The sequence below is a fragment of the Aotus nancymaae genome, unplaced genomic scaffold, assembly GCF_030222135.1.
Source record: "Aotus nancymaae isolate 86718 unplaced genomic scaffold, 86718_ANA_hifiasm-v0.15.2.pri h1tg000029l, whole genome shotgun sequence".
Lineage (NCBI taxonomy): Eukaryota > Metazoa > Chordata > Mammalia > Primates > Aotidae > Aotus > Aotus nancymaae.
In genome coordinates this window covers 92,223,458-92,242,993 of record NW_026988442.1, presented here as the reverse complement: position 1 = coordinate 92,242,993, position 19,536 = coordinate 92,223,458, and the positions used below count along the sequence as shown (strand labels likewise).

Below are 19,536 nucleotides of genomic sequence, written 5' to 3'. Positions count from 1 at the left end.
GTGGGTACCCAGGGCCAGGGTATGTGGGGGCCCTTGGGTATTCGGTATAGGTGTGCGGTGTGGGAGGTTGGAAGCATGGCTTCCAGACTTCCCCAGTCCCCCTTGGGCCCCGGATGGCCTGAGTGCAGTCTTCTGGCTCATGCAGGGACCAACCCAGGCACAGGCTACTTGTCCAGGGAGACAGAGAAAGGGAGCTCGCTAGGCTGCATGGGGCATGGGGAAGGAGAAGGCATTCCAGAAGGCGCAGGCATGGCCCAAGGTGGGGAGAGGGGGTGAGGACATTGAGGATGCCAGCTCTGTGAGGAGAAGGGGTGCCTGGGTGGTAGATTCCCTCCAGATTTCATGAAGCTGTGAAGGCCAGGAAAACCTATGGATCCCAATGATTCTCAGAGAAGCTGAGGCTTGAACTCTCCACCCCTTCGTCACGATCACCGTATCAGGGCTCCCTTCTCACTGGCATCTGACTAGGTCCTGGCCCCTGGACTCAGTGGCCGGCCCAGCTGGTTCCTTACAAGCTGCACGACTGTCCCTGAGGTTCTAGAATCCCTGAGTCCTGCCCTTGGAGGTAGGCCCTCTATCCTCTTATCTCTGTAAGGAACAGCAGAGTGTGCATGGGCTCTGGGTTTCCCTGACATGCTGCAGTGACCCTTCCTGAGCCCCATTTCTTCATGTATCAAATAGGGGATAAGAATGGTTCCTCTTCAGACATGTGTCATGGAGCGTAAAGCCCTAGATGGGTACTTGGGGCATGGCAAGTGCTCGTTGAATGCCAGCTCTGTGCAGAGCAGCACCTCGAGCCCACATGGGACACCCTCTTCCCGCATGGCCCCATTTCCCGGCCCCTGTCCCCAGAGTGTCCATTACAGGCCTCTATAGACAGCTAATCCCTGCTGAGCCCGGAGCGGATCAGGCTTAGGATGCTCACAGACCCGGGGCAGTGAGTGTGTACTTCACGCGTGTATGTGGGTGGTGTGTACAGGGTGGAGAGTTTGGGCTCGGGAATCAGAGAGCTTTAGAGTGAATCTTGACTACTCCCACGCACAAACTGTAAGTTTTCTCCTGGGCTTAACTTTTCACCATTGGCATGTGCTGGAGTTTATGTATTCATTCCTTTATTCATGCATAAATGTTGAGCACCATCTTGTACTGGGCACTGTTCTAGGGACTGGGGACCCAGGGGTCAGCAGAACCGAGCCCCTGCCCTCCTGGAGCTGGCATTCTCACCAGGGGAGATGGTGAGGAAGCAGGTGCTTAGAGGGGCGGTGAGGCAGGGCTGGCCTTCAGATGTCCTCCGTGGAAACTGGCGAAGGGGGTCAGGACTTTCTGTATGTGTCCCGTGTGTGAGGTCTGTGCTGGGCTGAGGATTCAGGTGTGGACGTGGCTGTGGCAGCTCACACGGCAGGAGGATCAGGTGGAGAGAGGAGGTGGGCAGCTCCCGTGCCAGGTGAGGGGCACCCACGGGAGGGCAGCTTCCTGTTGGATGCCACCCTGGCCTGTTGCGTTTTCCTAAAGCTGCCTCTTTGGCAAGCCTCCTTTTAGGATTAAGGGCCTCGCTGGGTGTTTGTGTAGGGCGGGTGGGCAGGGGTTCCTGCCGAGGATGGAGGATGGGGGAGGCAGGAGGGGCAGCTAAAGAGGAGGAGGAGACCCTCAAAGACAGCCTCTGCTGCTGAGGGCCCCGTGAAAGATTCTCATGCCGGCAGCAACTCTGGGTGCAGTGGAAAGCAGGCAAGCTCTAACAGCTGAGTTTGAGCCCTTCCCCGAACCTTCCTACCCTTGGGCAAGTCTCACTGGATTCTTGAATCCCAGTTTCCTCATCTGAAACAGGGGTCATGATCTCTGCCGCTGGGGCTGCGGTGAGGACTGAATGGAATTGTGCTGGAGAGGCTGCCAGCTCAGGTGGGGCTCCGGGTCCCGCTGCTGCGGAGACTACTCGAGGGCTTTGGCCCATAGCGTTCTTGTGCAGTGGATGGCCCAGCGCCCGGGCTTCTGGCTCTCCCTGAGAGGCTGCCACCTCCTAGGCCGCAGGGTGGTGGACATGCCAAGGACTGACAGGGGTCAGGGCTGAGGGACTGAGAGGAGAAAGGCAGGCTTTACCTGTCCCAGGGAAGCCTTTGTCAAAGATTAACTTAAACACGATGGCGTTGTTTCCCGCATACCGGCTGCATGCCGTCATCACTGCCTACAGGTGAGTGTTAAACGTCCCATCCACGAGGAAGAAACTGTTGTGACCCCCCGCCACGGGCTGTCCGGCTTCCACCTCCCCTGTGGTCAGTAGGATCAGTAGCAGGGTCTGGCCTGGGCAAAGGCCTTGGAGACAAGCAAAAGAGGTGGAGGTGTCCAGTGGGCTCCCTGCTTAAAGCCCCGATGGTGAAGGGGTGTCATTGAGACAGATTTTGGTCCCCAAGACCCTCCCCTATTTAACAAGATTTGGGGCCCCTGTTGGCTCCCCATTTCCACCTGGGGTCTAGGCTTGCACTTTGGAGTGTGTGGTAGACTCTTGGGTGATGGGAACACCTGGGGTTTCTAGGTGCGAGTCCAGAGATGGGGGTTCATGCATGCAAACGAGGACAGACAGGACCCCGCGCTGTGTGTTTTTTCCCAAATAGTAAAAGCTGTCTCCAGTTTATTCCAGTCTAAAGGAACACCCTCGGCTGGGTGCGGTGGCTCATGCCCGTAATCCCAGTACTTTGGGTGGCCGAGGCGGGTGGATCACCTGAGGTCAGGAGTTCAAGACCTGCCTGGCCCACATGGTGAGACCCTGTCTCTACTAAAAACACAAAAATTAGCCAGGGGTAGTGGCACGCGTTTGCAATCCCAGCTACTCGGGAGGCTGAACCTGGGAGGCAGAGGTTGCAGTGAGCTGAGATTGTGCCACTGCACTCCAGCCTGGGATACAGAGAGAGACTCCATCTCAAAAAAACAAACAAACAAAAAAAAAAACCCACCCTTTATTCTGAGCTTACATCCCTCTAATTTTGTTTCTGTTATTGCTACAGTATTTCTTGAATGAGATGATGGTAATACTAGTTGTTTTTTAATGTTCCTGGGGAGGAAATAACCATGCTGCTGACACTACCCCCCCTCCCCCCACCACACACACACATGCACTCTGGGAAGACTTCCTGGGGGGAATCCCATGCTCCGGGCACTTTGCTTTGCTGCCTGACCCAGGCAGGCCCAAGTGTTTCTGCCTCCTATGGTCACCAAGGCATCTCATCCCCTCAGCTTGGCTCACAGTAGGTGCATACTTGTTGCACATGTGGCTGCGTGGATTCTTTAGGCAGTGGGGAGAAAGCACTGATGGCTGGCAGAGGCCCTGGAGGCTCCCTGGGTTTGAGGGTGCAGGGTGGGAGGGAGAGGGATGCTGCATCTGTAGGATTTAGGCTGGGGCTAGGCCAGTGGGTGCAGGTCCCACCCTGCCCTGGCCACCCTGGAGGGACCCAGGATTGCTCCCCATCACATTCTCCTGTGGTCAGCAGCTCAGGGCTGTGGTGGGGCCTACCCCGAGCTGGTGGCTGTAGTGCTTGGTGCCAAGGCATGGGGTTCTTGTGAGTGGCCGGGGCCCAGCCGAGGTGTCCTGCCTGATTTTAGGCTAGATGCCGAAATCTAGGAGGGCTCGGCCTGGGTCCTCTTCAGGGGGCGTCCTGTAAGAGAAAGCTTTCAGGCGACAGCAGTATTGGGGAGTGCTGGCTGGGGGCTCGGTGTGATTTGCAGGACCCAGACACCACTGTGAGGGCTGCTGCCCCTGGATACATTTTGCTGGCTTTTTGCAAAGCCTCTTCCCTCTGCTTCCGGGGCCTGCACCTTCAGCCCCAGTCACTGACCCAGATCCCAAGTGTGACAGCAGGTGGAGTGGGATTGGGGTCACAGCAACAGCATGGGCGTGGGGGTGGGGAGGTTGGGCCTTGGAGCGCTGAGGACTGTCCTGTGGTGCCCCCGGGAGTGGGCATTCGTGCCCCCATACTGTGCCCAGCCCCCACTGCCACCTCCATCCTGCAGACATCTCCCCTCTGCAGTGTGCGGCCTCAGTGGCCGGTGGCCACCCCGATTGTTATGGGAGTGAGTGGGCGGCTGCAGCAGCCGCCACAGGACAGGCTGGAGCCAGGGAAAGATTCATCTCTACCAGGCCCCGAGGAGCTCAGGCCTTCCAGCCTTCCACACCCTGCAGGCCTCCACATCCTCAGAGCCCCTGGGCATCCCCGCTGGCTCCAGAAATATGGTCCTTGTTTTGTGTATCAACTTCTTACACTGAATGAAGTCCCCGAGGAGTCTGCAGCTCGCTTGGATGGCGGCTGTGATGGCTTCGGATTTACACCCTTAGTCATTCTGTCGTCTGTGGCCTGCCCGCTTCGGGCCCCTGCTCTCAGGAGCTCCCAGCCCTGCACACAGCGCCCATCCCAGGACTGTGGACTGGGGATGGCAGTGGAGCCTGAGGGGCTTTCCATCAGACCCTGGTAGTCAAGGAAGGCTCCTTGGAGGAGGTGGCACCTGAGCCAAGTGGGCAAAGGAGACAGGTGGTAGTGTGGGGAGAGATGCTCTAAGCAGCAGGAACAGTGCTTGTCAGGCCCTGTTCAGAGCCTGTCTGAGAAGATGGGCGGAGGCTAGACCTGGGCCGTAGTCTGGGACACCCGAGCAAGCCGGGCTCTGCCCTGGGCGCCTCAGCCTCCCTCCTCACATGTTGCCTGAACCCTTCTTCTGTCTCCTGGTCTGGCCTCAGCCAAGGACTGTATCTTAATTTTCCTGGGCTGCGGGTGAGGGGATGAGCCCAGAGTCTCCAGAAGGAGGGGCCTGGGCCAGATTAGAATCCAGCCATGCCCAGGGTCTGGGGCAGGGCTTGGGCCTGGAGTCTGCCCTGTTAGGGCTGGGGTCACAGGGGCCAGGTGACACCTGTCGCTGGAAGGGAGGGCAGGTGGAAAACATCCAGTACCTGTCCTGTCCCATGCATGTCTGCTTCTCTGTCTGCCACACGGTCCCAGGGTGATGCCAGGAGGGGTGACGCTGCTGGGCCTGGAGAGCTGGCGGCCGGGAGGGCTATAAATGGATCGTCTCACCCTTTTTAGGGCACCCCTGTGTGCATGGCTCTGCGTGGCCAGTCTATTGACTGGAATGGCCTTGGGGGTCCCCTTGCTCCCAGAGCTGGGTCTGAGCTGGGGAGGGGCCTCAGAGGAGGAGTGTCTCTGTCAGCTGTGGGGACCCCTGGCTCCAGGGCAGACCCCCGGGTGGGGAGTGGGCTCAGTAACGTGAATGATGCCGAAGTCTCTGTGGTGTGGATGGAAGTGGGGGCAGTGCTTGGTGGTGAGGGTGTTTTTACCAGGCCAGTGGCTGGAGAAACTTTGTTGGAACCACGGGGCTGGCAGAAGTGGGTGCCAGGAGAGCCTTTGCCAGCCCAGCCCCTTTTTCCAACAGCTGCTGCTACTTTCTTTGGACCTTTGCTCAGCTCGCCGTCTCCCTGGGGCTGCGGCCAAGAAGCCCGAGTCCAGGGCAAGCGGGGGCCCTCCTGGCACAGAGAGGCCTGGTGGGAAAGACCCCTGGAGGGTCTTCTGCCTCCTATCCATTTGGCACGTGGCAGCTCCCCTTTTTTCTCGGGCCTGAAGTGGCATGAGCTGTCTAATCTCATGTCAGGGGCCAGATGCAGGTGATGGGGCTCGGAGCTGGACCCTGGGACCATGGGCAGGTGGGCAAAGGGAGGGCAGATGCTGAATGAAAGGGGAGAGGAAAGTTAGGATATAGGGAGGAAGGAATGCCTCCCCTTGGGGCTGCTGCCCCCCTCCCGCTGTGTGGCGCTGGGCAAGTCACTTGCCCACAGCTTGTTGGGAGGGTCCAGGAGGAGGTGTGCGGGCAGCACACGGCTCTGCCCTCCCTGGTGGGTGATGCAAGCGCTCTTTCCCAGGGAGCATCTCATGATAGCCAACAGGCGTGGCCCATCTGGCTTTTGTGTTTTGAGCTTGTCATCTGTGCTTATGACAGGTTTCTTGAAAGTGAACTTCAGTGAGCTTCCCCGCCATTCTCTCCCCACCACCTGTACAGGCTGAAAAAGCTAAATTGGGAGGCGATGGTATCACCTCCCTGGGACAGAAGTCAGCCCTCCTTTGACTAGACCCTGATGGAATGGGGAAGGAGAGGGCAAAGGATTGCGGGTGGGGCCGAGGTTGGAGGGGGCCAGATGAGGGGCACAGAGCTGGGGGTGGAGGTGAGGGTCTGCCATCATTCATTCATTCACTCACTCACTCACTCACTCACTGGAGGAACCTGCTGTGTAGCAGAAGGGCACAGGCTCCAGGTGGGCCACCAAGCCTCAGTGTACCCTTCTGGGAACTGGGAAGTGGGAGACTCCTCTCTCAGCAAAACAAGGTGAACTTCCGACTCCTGTAAGTGAGAATGGCTGCAGCTGGGTTCCTGCTGGGTCCAGCTGGGCCTGGAAGGTTGGGGGTGCGGGGGTTGAGAACGGGGCACAGCCCCTCTGTTGTATTACATAATTCACGAAGAACCATCACACCCGCCACTTTCCATTTCTTTCTCTCTGTGCCCTTCGAGGTAGGGAGGAACCAAACTATGGTCCCAGCTGGCAGATGAGAAGAGAGGCTGGGGAAGCTCCGGGATTTCCTCCCTCCCGGGCCTCGGGCCTCAGAGGTGGCTCCAGGTTGGCCTTTCCCCACGCTGCCACCCCCATCCCCAAGTCCAAGGAGTGAGAAGGAGGTGGTGAGGGGAGCTTGGAAGGGACTGTTAAGGTGCAAATGTCTTCACTGTCTTCAAATGAAAATCAGTGTTGGGGGCTGCCTTTCTTGGGAAACACCTGGGTATGTTTGGGGGTGGGGTGGGCATTCTGGGAGGCTGGCACACCAGAGGGGAAGGGGAACCCACAGAGCCCGGCCCTTCACCTTGGGATTTCCACACATCTGGGATCCACCAGTGACCCCGCCAAGGAGGCGTGGTGCAGGGGACCTGGGCACCCACAGGAGTCTGGGGACCTGTTTGGATCAGATTTGAATGAAGTGGGCTTGACTGTGCTCCCAGGAAGCCCACCTCCCACCTTCCACGAATAAAGAGTTGCAGGGCTCCTGGGGGATGTTAGTGGCTTGGGAGGGGACTCCAGGACGAGGAATGAACTGACTCTTGTTCTAAACTGAGAAACAGAATCCATAATTAATTGGATGCATTTGCTGAACCTGAGACAGGACCCAAATATTGTTCTTTTTCTGAAATACAAACTAAGCCAGGAGTTTATTTATTTGTGTCCCCCTCTCCCTGCAAGGACTCAGTGAAGCAGCCTGTCCTGGAAGACAACCTGGCTGAGCTGGAATGTCACCACCTTCCCCCAAGATGACCGGCCCGCCCTGTTCTCCTGGTCGGGTGAACCATGGGCCTGGAGGAGGCCCCAGTTGAGGGGGTCCTCTCCTGAGGGCACTGGGGGCAGCACCATCCGGGAGCTGGTGGGAGGGTTGGTGGATCCTGGTCTGGTCTGGCCTGGGGCCGACTTTGGAAGCCTCCCTGAGGAATGGGTGTGGGCTGCAGGGCTTGTCTGGGGGAGCTGAGTCAGCACTGTGGGAGCTCGGCTCACAGAGAGGACAGAACTTGATGCCGGTCTGGCTTTGTGCCACTGCACTTGCGGGTCACCCTGCCGGCTGTGCTGCGAGAGAGACTGGGGAGGCCTCTGCCACAGTCTGCAGTCGGCTCAGTGCCACGCCGGTGCTCGCACTGTGTGCCTGAGCCATGGGGGCGGCGGGGGCGCTGGGAGGGACCTGGAGCTCCCGGGTTGCACTGGCCTGACAGGCGGTGGGAGCCCCAGGTTCTCGCTCCTGCTGTCCCTTCTCATCCCCTTTTGACTTCCATAAAACAGGCTAACAGCCCTGCCTGCTGAACCCAGTCCTGAAACGGAAGGCTAGACCCATTGTGCCTGTGTTCCTGGCTTCTGGCACATAGTAGGCACACAGTGCCAAGTGAACTTGTATGTGAGACTTTGGAGGATAAAAACCTTTGTATAAGGCACCGCACACAGTGGGTCTGCAGAAGTCACACGGTCTCAGAGCCCCAGGTTCAAATCCTAGCTCTGCTCTTCCTGAGCCCTCTGACCTTGGACAAGTTACTCCCGCTCCACGTTTCAGTTTCCCCTTTTGTGAGATGGGATAATATCCTGCGTGGGAGGGTTGTCATGAGGATTAAATGGGAGAACAGCTGTCTCCATTTCTCACATGAGGACCCAGTCGGGGACCAGCCCTGCTCCAGGGTGGGGAGTGGGGCCTTAGGCCAGCGGGGGTGTCCAGCTGTACCCATGCCCTCTGTGTGTATCCTCTCGGGCTGTCCCGTCTGAGTCTAGGCCTGGGCCCCCCAGTGCTGGAGGTGTCTAGGGAGTCCAGGCTTAGCTCAGGATCCTGACGGTAGGGCTTGAGGCCTCGGGGAAAGGAGGAAGGTGAGGGGATTGTCCAGAGAGGGCGGCAGGGGTGGAAATGTGTGATATCTTTCTCACCCATGGTAAGGGTCACAGCTGACACCGCTATAACGAAAGACAGGTTTCTAAGAGAACAGCATCACGTTTATTTAATCAACATTTTACATGACACGGGAGCCTTCAACAGTGAAGACACAAGGACCAGGGAGAACCGTCTGTTTCAGGCACAGGTTGGCGGGGAATGGATACCATGTAGGTGTGTGATGGGACGAAGGGTGTGACCCAGTGGTGACAGTCCGAGGGGGACCCAGCAAGGCCTGTCGGCTCAGCTGCTTTCTGGCCTCTGTGTCATATGACTTCGGTGGCTTCCTCCCATAGAGAGGGCAGGACTTCTGCGGAATGAGGGTCTTTGGGGTGAAGGGAGTGGGAGACAGTGACCTCTCTGGGTTTCATGGCTTGCTTTGGGGAAAGGGGTTTGGTCTTTATGCTTCATCTTGGAAAAGAAAGATTCCAGTTTTGATGACTCACCGTGGCTGGGAGAAGGAGGGGAGGGAGACAGGAGGGCAGGAGAAGGTCACACAGAGCTTCCCTCGGAGGCCTTTTGCATGCTTCATTCAGAGTCTGTGTTGAGCCATGGCGCCGCACTTTGGGGTGCTGTATTCTGAGCCCCGACAGGGCCTTGTGGGACCCAGGCTCCAGGTGACACTGTAACTTCCCACTTCCCTTCAGCCCTCCTGCCCCGACCCCTCCCTCTGTGGACAGCCCTAGCGTGGGGCTGAGCTGGTATCTGTGGGGTGGCCCCCAGGCTCTGCCCCATTCTTTTGGCCCCTTCCTGGGATTTGGGGGATTGGCCTCTCTGTCTGCTCAGCCCCTTACTGTTGAACTGTGCTGCTCCTGGTGGAGAGGAGAGGACAGTGCAGGAGGAGCTCCTCCTCCCCATGGACATAGGGAGTGCAGGCGTGGGCTGTGGCTCCGGGGGCCTCTGCCCGCTCTCCTGCGTGGGGTCCCTGCCTCCCCTTCCTGAGCGCACTGCACTGGGTCGGCCCTTCCTCGGGAGCTTTGGAGGAGGCCTGGATGTGTTAGTGGAGGGGCCTGTGCACACCCCGGGGACCTTTCTAGATGATGCCTGGGACTGCAGGGAGGGTCCTCTGGAAGGGTGGTGACCTGCCTGGGGCTGTGGATCAGTGGGAGGCCCTTGCTGCTCCCTGCAACATGTCCCTGAGCTGGCGGCTGGCCTCAGGGCTGAGCCTGGTAGTGCCAGGGACTCTGGGCAGGTGTTCGGGGCCTGTAGTCAGCAGCACCGCCTCCCACACGGGCAGCCCGCTGAGCGGCGGTCAGCCTCTCTGGGCCCCGTTGCTCCTGTTACCTCCCACTGACCTCAAAGATCAGTGGGACCTGGATTATGCCCAGAGACGGTTGGCACCTGCTCAAATTACACAGCCCATTAGGGTGGGGCTGGGCCATAGCCACTTTCGTCCCACCGTGCACTGACATTCTGCATCAGGTGGGGAGGGGGCAGTGCCTTTGTCCCCCACATCCATGTCCCCCTAGCCCTTCACATCGATCTCACTCCAATCCTCCTTATCACAGCACAGGAGGGGCAGGGTTACGGGGAGGAAGCCTTCAGCCCGTCTGCTCCCCTGAACATTCCTTCCACCTGCCAGGGCCTGGAGCAGGGGCAGGGGGGTAGGGGTGGTTGCAGGGGTGTGGTGGAGGGTGGCATGGGGAGTAGGTGCCAGGCAGAGAGCTGGGCCAAGAGCCTGAGTAGCGGGCAAGGCCGGGGGCAGGGGCCGTGGGGTAGGTCGGGGTAGCCACCTGACTCCCTCCAAATGTTTCTGTCCCCTCTGGCTCCCTGTTTCATTCCCCCTGCACAAGCCCCTATTCTTTTGTTGTTTTCCTGAGACAAGGTCTTGCTCTGTCACCCAGGCTGAGTGTAATGGCACAACCATAGCTTGCTGCAGCCTCCAACTCCTAGGCTCAAGCAATCCTCCTGCCTCAGCCTCCCAAGTATCTGGGACCACAGGCATGTGCCACAACACCTGGCTAATTTAAAAAAAAATTCTTTTTTTTGTAGAAATGGGGCCTCCTTATGTTGCCCAGGCTGGTCTCGAACTCCTGACCTCAAGCAATCCTCCCACCTTGGCCTCCCAAAGTGCTGCGATTATAGGCATGAATCACCATGCCCAGCCAGCCAGCCCTTATTTTTGATCTGATTACCTGTTGATCAAACACCTCGTCCCCTTCTGGTTCCTTCCCAACTTTCCTCCAGCCCTGGCTTCCTGCTTCTGGGGCCAAATGCAGTGGAAGCAGCCTTGGGCTTGAAGTAGGTCCATCCTCCTCTGCTCTGGGGCTCAGAACTTGGCAGCCTGGCCTTTTGTTTCTGCATCTGCAAAGAGGGGGAGTCCTGTGGCTGAGAACAGCACCCACACTTGTGTGGAGGGGCAGGGCAGGCTGGACAGACCAGGGTGAGGCAGGGAAGCCCTTAGCCCAGCACTGGGCAGGGGAAGGACTGGGAGCATCCTGGGACTGGGGTGAAGGCGGCCCTCCCCAACGCTGTGCTGTGTGGGGTGCCTGCTGGCGCTTCAGTGGGCGCTTCTGGGTGGCCGCTATGTAAAGCTGACTCTGGGGATTCGCTCCTTTGAATAGCAGAAATGACAACGGTGCTGTTTGCAGTAACACCAGTGATGTGTCTGAGATAAACACGCATCTCCCGTAGGCACCGTTTACTAGTTCCAGCGTCATAGAGGGAGAAGTCAAGGGCTCTGATTGAGGAACGAGTAGGTTGCTTGCATGTTTAGGTTGAGCTTCTCAGACAGGAACAGATATGTCAGGGCCTGAAGGTGTCCAGAAGAACAAGTCCGCCCCTGCACCTGGAGTGGAGTTGGGGAAGGCTGCCTGGAGGAGGTGATGTGAAGGGCCAGCATGGCCTGGCATTGCTAGGGAGGCAGAGCTTCCTGATGGAGACTATGGGGGTTGCCCTCCCACCCAGCTCAGACCTTCACTTGGCCCCAAGGTGGGCGGGTGCTGGCCAGACCTTCCCCCTCCCCTGTCCTGGCTGCTGGGAGCTGTCAGCGCCCCCCACCACAGCTGTGCCCCGGCCGGGGCTGGGCTGGTGCTCCACTCCTCCCGAGCACAGGCTGTTCCCCACTGAGCTCAGGAAGCAGGTGATGAGGGTGGGAGGCGGGTGGGCTGGAGAAGCAGATTCCACCCTGTGTTTATGGCCAGCGTCCTGGAGCCGGGCTGAGAATAGCTCCCACACTTGTGTGGAGGGACAGGTGGGCGGAGGGCTGGGGCCAAGGGTGGGGTGCGTGCCTGTGGAGACGGGCTGTCCTCGAGCCCCACCCAGCACAACTAAAGTGGAGGGTTGCCTTGTGTCACCGATGTCCCACGGCCAGGCCCTTGCTGCCGGCCTGCGGGGGTGGCACTGTGACGTGGAGTAGTAGCAAGGCTCATCAGGGCTCCTCATGTGGCCACAGCGGGCTGCACCAGGCGGGCCTTGCTGGGACGGCCACTATCTTCAGCTGTTTGGTTGATTTCCATGGGGCGTTTTATTGATTTGCCCTTTTCCCAAAGGGGCTCAGGGTAATGGGGTGGCTTGCAAGGTCACTGCAGAGCCGCAGGCAAGGAGGCTGCAGAGCCGCAGGCAAGGAGGCTGCAGAGGGGAGCTTGGTTGGATTGAGGAAGGGGGTGGCAGGTGCGGGGAAGGCTCGTGTGGGCTGGGGGTGGGAGGCGTAGGCCCTTGGGGACTGGGGGATCTTTCAGGCCTGGGTGGGGGAGGGGAATCCAGGGTCAGCGGCTCCTGGGCCCTCTTACCCACATGATCATATTTCATCCTTAAACCCCCTTGAGGGAGTTCTTGGCTCTGATTAAGTGATGAGACCCAACAGGTCAGGGAGGTGAGCTTACCTGCCCAGGGCTGCACAGCCTGGGCCTGCTCCCTACAGCTCCTGCCCTGGCAGTGTCTCCTGCCAGAAGGGGTCCCTGGCCAGCTGTCCCGTCTAGACACCCTGAGCTGGTCACCCAGAGTGGGGAGTGGGAGGGACTGAGGGGCAGGTGGGTGGGGCTGGGTGTCGCTGAAACTTGATGGTAGGGTGTGTCTGGTTTGCCCCTGGGTACCTGGCTATTGTGTCGCCACCTCCCTCCTGGCCATCTCTGGGCACCGCAAACTCACTGTGACCCCCAGCTGTCACCCCAACATGTGTCCCCACCTCAGCTGTCGACCGCCTCTTCCCTCTAGTAGCTCAGATCTCAGAGTCCCCTTGCCTTCCACCTGGGCCAGTGCAGTTGGCTTCTGAACAGGCGCCCCGCCCCACTGCGCTCCTGAAGTGCACACATGCCCCTGGGAGCTTTGCAGGCTGCAAGGTCAAGGCTCGACTCAGAGCTCTCCAGGGCTCCACGTTCCACGCTGGGTTTTAAGGGCCAGAGTCTTCCAGGGGCCTCCGTGGTCCTGGGGGCCGAGGCCGCGTGTGCAGTGGTTAAAGCTCCTTACCACTGGACCTGGGTGACCCTGGGGAGTCGTTAAGGCTGTGCCTCAGTTTCTTCACTTGCAAAGTGGGGATATAATAGTATTTCCTTCATGAGGTTATGGAGGGGTCCAACATGAGGCTATGGAATCATGCCAAGGGGTCAGCATGAAGCCTGGCACCTGGTGTTTCAGGGCCTCCTGGCCATCCCTGCCCCTCCCACTCTCAGGCACACCGGCCTTTCTGTCCTGTGGCGTCCCCACCTGTCCACCCCAGGGCCTTTGCACTCACTGTGCCCTGTCTGGGATGCTCTTCCTTCTTCCTCCCTGGCCTGGTGTCTTACTCCTTCATTAGGTCTCTGCTGAGCTGTCACACCCCTAGCCCTTCAGTGCTCTGCTACATTTTTTTTTTTTATTAAGAGATAGGGTCTTGCTCTGTTGCCCTGCTGGAGTGCAGTGGTGCGGTCCTGTATCACTGCATTTTTTGAACTTCTGAGCTCAAGCCATCCTCCTGCTCCAGTGTCCCTAGTAGCTGGGGCTATAGGTGCACACTGTCACACTCAGCTAATTAAAAACAATTTTTGGTAGGGGTGGGATCTCACTATGTTGCCCAGGCTGGTCTGGAACTCCTGACCTCAGGTGATCCGCCCCCCTCAGCCTCCCAAAGCGCTGGGATTACAGGCGTGAATCACTGTGCCCGCCCCTCTGCTGCATTTTTGTTCGGAGGCTCCTAGCACCTTCCAACGTTGCCTTCCTCCTAGAACGTTGGCTCCTCCAGGGCGGAGACCTTGCTTGGCTCCCCACAGAGCAGGGCCAGGCACACAGCTCCCGGCACAAATGCCTGTTGTGAGGTGACAGTGCAGAGGAGGAAGCGGCCTTTGTCTTTGGGTGGGAGTTGGCAGGGGAGGCCCTGATTCTGCGCTTGCCCTGCTCTCGGCGCCCCTCTCTAGGAACTGGGTTGTGAGAGGATCCCTCCTGCGTCTAGCCAGCCCGCCCACAGTGTGAGCACCACAGCCAGCAGCCCCCACAGCCGAGAGGCCACGTCCCAGAGCCGGGGTGGGGACTCTTCACTGTGGAGGGGGCTGGTGGAAAGTTCTTGTCTTCCACTAAGTGCTGGCTGGGTGGAGAGGAAGCCTGAGGGGGAGGCCTGGGCAGCTGACTGGCTGGGTGCTCGATGGTGGTCTGGGTGGGCCTAGCCCTTCTAGAAACTTCCCTATTGCTGGTGGACACTTGGTTCTGCTGATGGCTAAGAATGGACTCAGCTTGGTAGATGGTCCCGAGGGGAGGGGAGCCAGTCATGACCCAGGGAGTCCTCCAGCCCTCCTGGGTGGAAGGTGGTGGGGTGGCTGATAAAAGCCACGGGCTTGGGAGTGGAGGGCTGAGTGCGGATTCTAGCTTATTGCTTACCTAATAACACTGGAGTCTCAGTTTCCTCATTGGGAAGCGCCTCCCTCCCCTGGTAGGATTTTGAGCACACGTGGCCTTTGGATGAGTGGTTCCCGCTCTGCCATCCCTCCTGCCCTGCCCACTGGCCCCTCTGAGTGTGCTCACCCAGCCCCCTCCCAGCCTGACTCTGGCCTCTGATGCCTCCACTCCTGCTGTGTGCTCCACTCTGGGCTCCCCAGGCCACCCCAGCCCACCCTGGCTTCCTCTGGGGTCCCCGTGGCTCCACGCTGGCAGGCCATAGACTTATCTACAGAACCGGCTGGAATTTCAGGCATCCTGGGAGGGATGAGAGACTGGATGGGGAGAGGGCCTTTCTGGCCTGAAGTCAACTGGACACTCCTTCTCTGGGGCGGGAGCCTTCCCTTCCAGCTGCAGAGAGGAGTGTGGAGGCAGCGACCCTGCAGCTTACCCTCCCCTCCCCCATCGTTCTCAGGGGCAGGGCTGGCTGCCAGCTCTGATGCAGAAAGGACCTCCAGGGCCAGCCAGGCTTGGGGGGGCTCTCCGAGTTTTCATTGTTGACCAGCAAGGCATCGCTGTGGGGCTGACATAGTTGGTCAAGTTTTTGTTGTCAGTTTTCTCTTTAAAAGAGAAAACCCAACACCACTTTTTGCTCTCACCAATATTTCACAAGGGAAAGGGAAAATCACCAAAAAGAGGAAGGAGATGATCATTTTAGAGTGACAGCCTCCCAAGAGAGGCCAGGCGGCTTCCTCAGTCAGCCGTTCTGAGCAGGGAACCACAGAAAAGTGTGATGAGTCTTTGTGGACTGGAGTCAGGGGATGGAGCTTTGGGGCTTGTTAAAAAGGTAGCTCACCATCTGGGAGTGAGGACAGGCGCTTCCGGGGAGGGGCTGCCCAGCCTCTGCCGGCCAGTAGGAAGCTGGGAATGTCTTCCGGGTTTTGTGTTTCATAGCGAAAATCTTTGTCAGCTTTGCGTTCTAATCCACAAGCTGTCATGTTGGTTATGTCACAAAAGTGTTTTCTTTACCAGTTCGATCTTTGGATCAAAGCAAGATGGAGTGTGAATCTTCTTCAGCAAGCTCCAGACACACCGCCCACTCCCCGCAGTGTCTGTGTGCCCCAGTTTGGGAGTCAAAAGTTGTCTGGGCTTTGGAATTGATCAGCTATGGTGTCCTGGCTCTACTCCTTAGCTGAGTGACAGCCCTGACCCTCCATTTCTTCATCTATAAAATGGGACCAACAGTTGCCACCTTGGGGTGGCCTAGGGATATGAGCCCAACGGGGAGGGGATTCAAGGGTGGTGGGCCGCCCAAGGTGAGCCCTTGGAGGAGAGATTCCCTGGTGGTCATACCTTACACTGCGAGCTTTGTGGAATTGAGCCGGAGGGGCACGTGTGGGGCCCTCAGCTGGGCTCATAGGGAAGGAATTTGATGGGGAGGGGTCCCCTCTGGAGTGAGAGCTGAGCTGGCAGCATCTCCCCCGAGGGAGGGCAGGTTGACAGACGCCTGTCCCCAGAGCTAGCCCCTCCTGCCACCACCTCATATCCAGCCCGAGGGACAAGGAGGCCCTAGGTATGGGGGCACAGAGGAGCCAGGGAGAGGGTCTGAGGCCTGACTCAGGTCCCCCTTTTGGGGCAGCCCTGAGGGTGAGAGCCGAGGGGGTGGGCCCCACGCCCCCAGAGTGCTGGGCCCTTCCTGGTGGGGGTTCGTCTCGCTGCCCTGGGCTGGCTCTTGGTCTCCACGTCTCTGGTTTTCTCTCGGGCTCCTTCCTCATTCCGGGCTCTTCCACGGCCTCCCCTGACCTCCCCCTGCCTCTTGCTCGTCTCTGTGGCTTCTTTGTGGTTCCTGCCACCTTCCTAGTGCGCTCAGAAGTGACTGGAGGGCCATGGAGAGGTGGCTGTGCCAGGGAGGGTGTGTGTGAGCGTGTATGGGCGTCATCTCATATTGGGGGCGCCTGCTGTAAGTGCGTGGCTGAGCTGGCGCTGCTGTGTGGAGCCCTGAAGGCTGGGGAGCATTCTTGTCTCCGGGGATGGAACGGACTGACCATTAAAGTCACTGTGCCTTTGGCAAGTTGGAAGGCAAAACTGCTAATGGTGTGGCTAGCTGCTAAGAAGTGTGCTGTGTGTTCTGGGCTTGCTTCTTCGGACTCACTTCCCCAGTGCCCCTGGGCTCCGTTCCCCGGCAGGAACCTGGGCCACTTCTCTCCTTTGCTGCCACGCCCGGGGCTGCTGCAAGGGGCCCAGTTGCCCGTAGCTTTCCCAGGGAGGCTGGGACCCGCATTCTAGCCCCTCTGTCCTTGGCTGCAGGTCTGGGTGCCCTCCCCTCCCAACCTGAGGGCGCAGCAGCAGCTCTGCTGGGGAGAATAAGGCCTAATCCGTCACCAGGAGAGTGTTAGCTTCTGGGTCAATCACTGCTGCTCTGAAGCTGCCGACACCTCTGTACGTGTGACATCACTGGGCTCCGAGGAGGGAGACCGAGTTTCTCGGGACTGGATGAGACCAGGAAGCTGCCCCTTGTGCAGTCATCAGCCTGGTGCCACAGCCCATAGGCAGTGTGGCCTCTGAAGTAACTGTGAGGGACCAGAGGGCAGCTGCTTGGCCGTGGGTCTGTCTCCCTTCCTACTTCTCAAAGCAGACAGACCTGCATGACGACGCCTGTTCGCCGCCACCACAAAGCCACAGAATCCGGGCTCTGCTGCTTCTTAGCTGCAGAGCCAAATCCTTTAGTGCCTCAGCCTTTCCCTTCTTATCTCTAAAGCAGGGGTAATAATCTGCGGCTCTGAGCACGGTGTAAAGGTGAAATACCTAAGAGCAGTGAGCATGGCTCCTCACTAAAGGAAATCGGGGTTCCTTGGAGAAATGGCAGATTCCAGGGCTGGGGCAGGGACAGTGCAGGCTGAGCTTGGAGCATCTGGTAGTGGCAGAAAGTAAGGATGCGCTCGCAGACGAATGAGCACGTGTCCGAAATCTCCCACTGGTTGTACTTGGGACGTTTGAGCATCAAAAAGAATAATGAATGCAAAACGAAGCACTCACCATATCCCCACCGCCCTCCTCGCAAAGGCAAGACTGGGGAAGCTCGTCTTTGTGGAATGCCGGGTCACGTGGAGGAGACTGGGTGACGGTGGGTTCCAGCCAAAATGCGACTGCAGTGCTTCTCAGGCTTCACTGCGCGTACAGTGTGCCAGGGGGACCTGAAAGGGAACGCTCTGGTTCAGCCAGTCTGCAGTTTTTTCTCTCCCCCAGACTCTCGGAAGACCGGGTTGCAGCTGCCTGCAGACCTCACGCTGAACAGCAAAGGATGATGGATGGTAAAGGCATTGTGCAGAAAGTTCAGCAACTTTTTGCCTTGCCACAGTGACAGTGATTGCCCTGCAGATGACTAAGAGAAAAGTGACCTTTCTTTCCAAGAGATCTGGCAAACGTGACTCAGACCCAGCGGTCAAGCTTAACACAGCTGTAATGTGGTCGGAAGGCTGCCGGACTCTCGCCAAAGCAGCGTTTCACCTGAATGTCATCACGAGGAAACAGATGGATCCGGTGGGGGGGGGGGGCGGATTTTCCAAGTGATTGGTTTTCACTCTTAAAAAGATACCAATATCAAGAAAGGAAAAAAAAGGATGACATTGATTAATAGGCAGGCGGGGAACATTCTGGATAAAAAAGAAGAGACCCGACAATCAGAAGCAATATGGGAACCACAGTTGGATCCTAGACTGAAAAACAGGCAGCCCGGACGTAAAGTGCACTTGGGGGACACCCGAGGATATCTGAACGTGGACCGTGTGTTAGATGGTGTTTTAAAATACGTATTAAATGGATCGGGGTGCTCACGGTATCGGGGGGATTTCGGAGCACGTTCTCATTCTTAGGGAGTATGTAGGGTGGAGCGTTCTGGAGTGAAGGTCATCCCGGTGACCCTTCTGCTACTTACCTTCTGTTGGTTGGGCAAACATTCAAATGTGGCAACTGTTTGTATAGAAAGAAAAGTGACTGGGCGTGGTGGCTCATACCTGCAATCCCAGCACTTTGGGAGGCTGAGGTGGGAGGATCCCTTGAGGGTAGGAGTTCGAGACCAGACTGGGTGACATAGTGAGGCACTGTCTGTACAAAAAATAAAAATATTAGCTAGGTGCAGCGGCCTGTAGTCCCAGCTACTCGGGACGCTGAGGTGGGTGGATCGTTTAAGCCCAGGAGGTCTAGGCTGCTGTGAGCCGGGATGGCGCCATGTACTCTAGCTTGGGTGACAGAGCAAGAAGGGAGAAAAGCAAAAAAAAAAGCAAATGAACGTGGCCATATGGTGACAGTTGATTGGTGAATCTGGGTGAAGGGTAGATGATAGTCTCTGTGGTATCTTGTCTGCTTTCTTTGAGGTTTATACTTTGAAAATAAGAAGGGTGGAGGGGCACATGAGTGCTGCCGTGAGCGGTGGGCACATGAGCGTGGCCGTGAGCGGTGGGCACATGAGTGTGGCCGTGAGCGGTGGGCTTGATGAGTGTGGCCGTGAGCGGTGGGCACATGAGTGCTGCCGTGAGCGGTGGGCACATGAGCGTGGCCGTGAGCGGTGGGCTTCATGAGTGTGGCCGTGAGCGGTGGGCACATGAGTGCTGCCGTGAGCGGTGGGCACATGAGCGTGGCCGTGAGCGGTGGGCTTCATGAGCGTGGCCGTGAGCGGTGGGCACATGAGTGTGGCCGTGAGCGGTGGGCTTCATGAATGTGGCCGTGAGCGGTGGGCTTGATGAGTGTGGCCGTGAGCGGTGGGCTTCATGAGCGTGGCCATGAGCGGTGGGCTTCATGAGTGTGGCCGTGAGCGGTGGGCTTCATGAATGTGGCCGTGAGCGGTGGGCTTCATGAGTGTGGCCGTGAGCGGTGGGCTTGATGAGTGTGGCCGTGAGCGGTCGCACATGAGTGTGGCCGTGAGCGGTGGGCTTCATGAGTGTGGCCGTGAGCGGTGGGCTTCATGAGCGTGGCCGTGAGCGGTGGGCTTCATGAGTGTGGCTGTGAGTGGTGGGCTTAGAACCTCTTTTCCTCCCTCTGCTGTCTCGTCGGGGTTGCTGTGGCCTCCTGCATGGCACCTGGATTGTTGGAGGCCACCCAGACCCTCTGTCTGGAAGTGTGGAGCAGGCTTAGGCAACTCCACCTTCGGAGTGGGGATGGGGAGGTGTGAGCAGCAGCCAGGAGAGGGGGTTCTCTGAGTCTGGATGCTGGGGCAGCTCGCATTTGAGAGATGAGCTTGGAGGAGGGGTTGTGTGCTGGGGGGCTAGGTGACTATGGGGTCTGCAGC

At 58.3% G+C, this 19,536-nt stretch overlaps 1 protein-coding gene across 22 annotated transcripts in view; it reads left to right on the top strand.

The window, feature by feature from the left end:
- Window positions 1-19,536, top strand: part of BIN1 (bridging integrator 1) — a 58,483-nt gene that overhangs the window by 4,030 nt on the left and 34,917 nt on the right. For 2 of the 22 annotated variants that reach the window (XM_064382853.1, XM_021667970.2), the window contains exon 1: window positions 942-1,047. The exons of 12 other annotated variants lie outside the window; for them this stretch is intronic. In XM_064382853.1, coding sequence (XP_064238923.1) covers window positions 961-1,047 — 87 coding nt within the window. In that variant the 5' untranslated portion in view covers window positions 942-960. Of the gene's footprint in view, window positions 1-937; window positions 1,048-19,536 lie in introns of those variants that run through there. 8 more of the 22 variants (XM_021667974.2, XM_064382855.1, XM_064382854.1 and 5 more) reach the window with 7 other exon arrangements.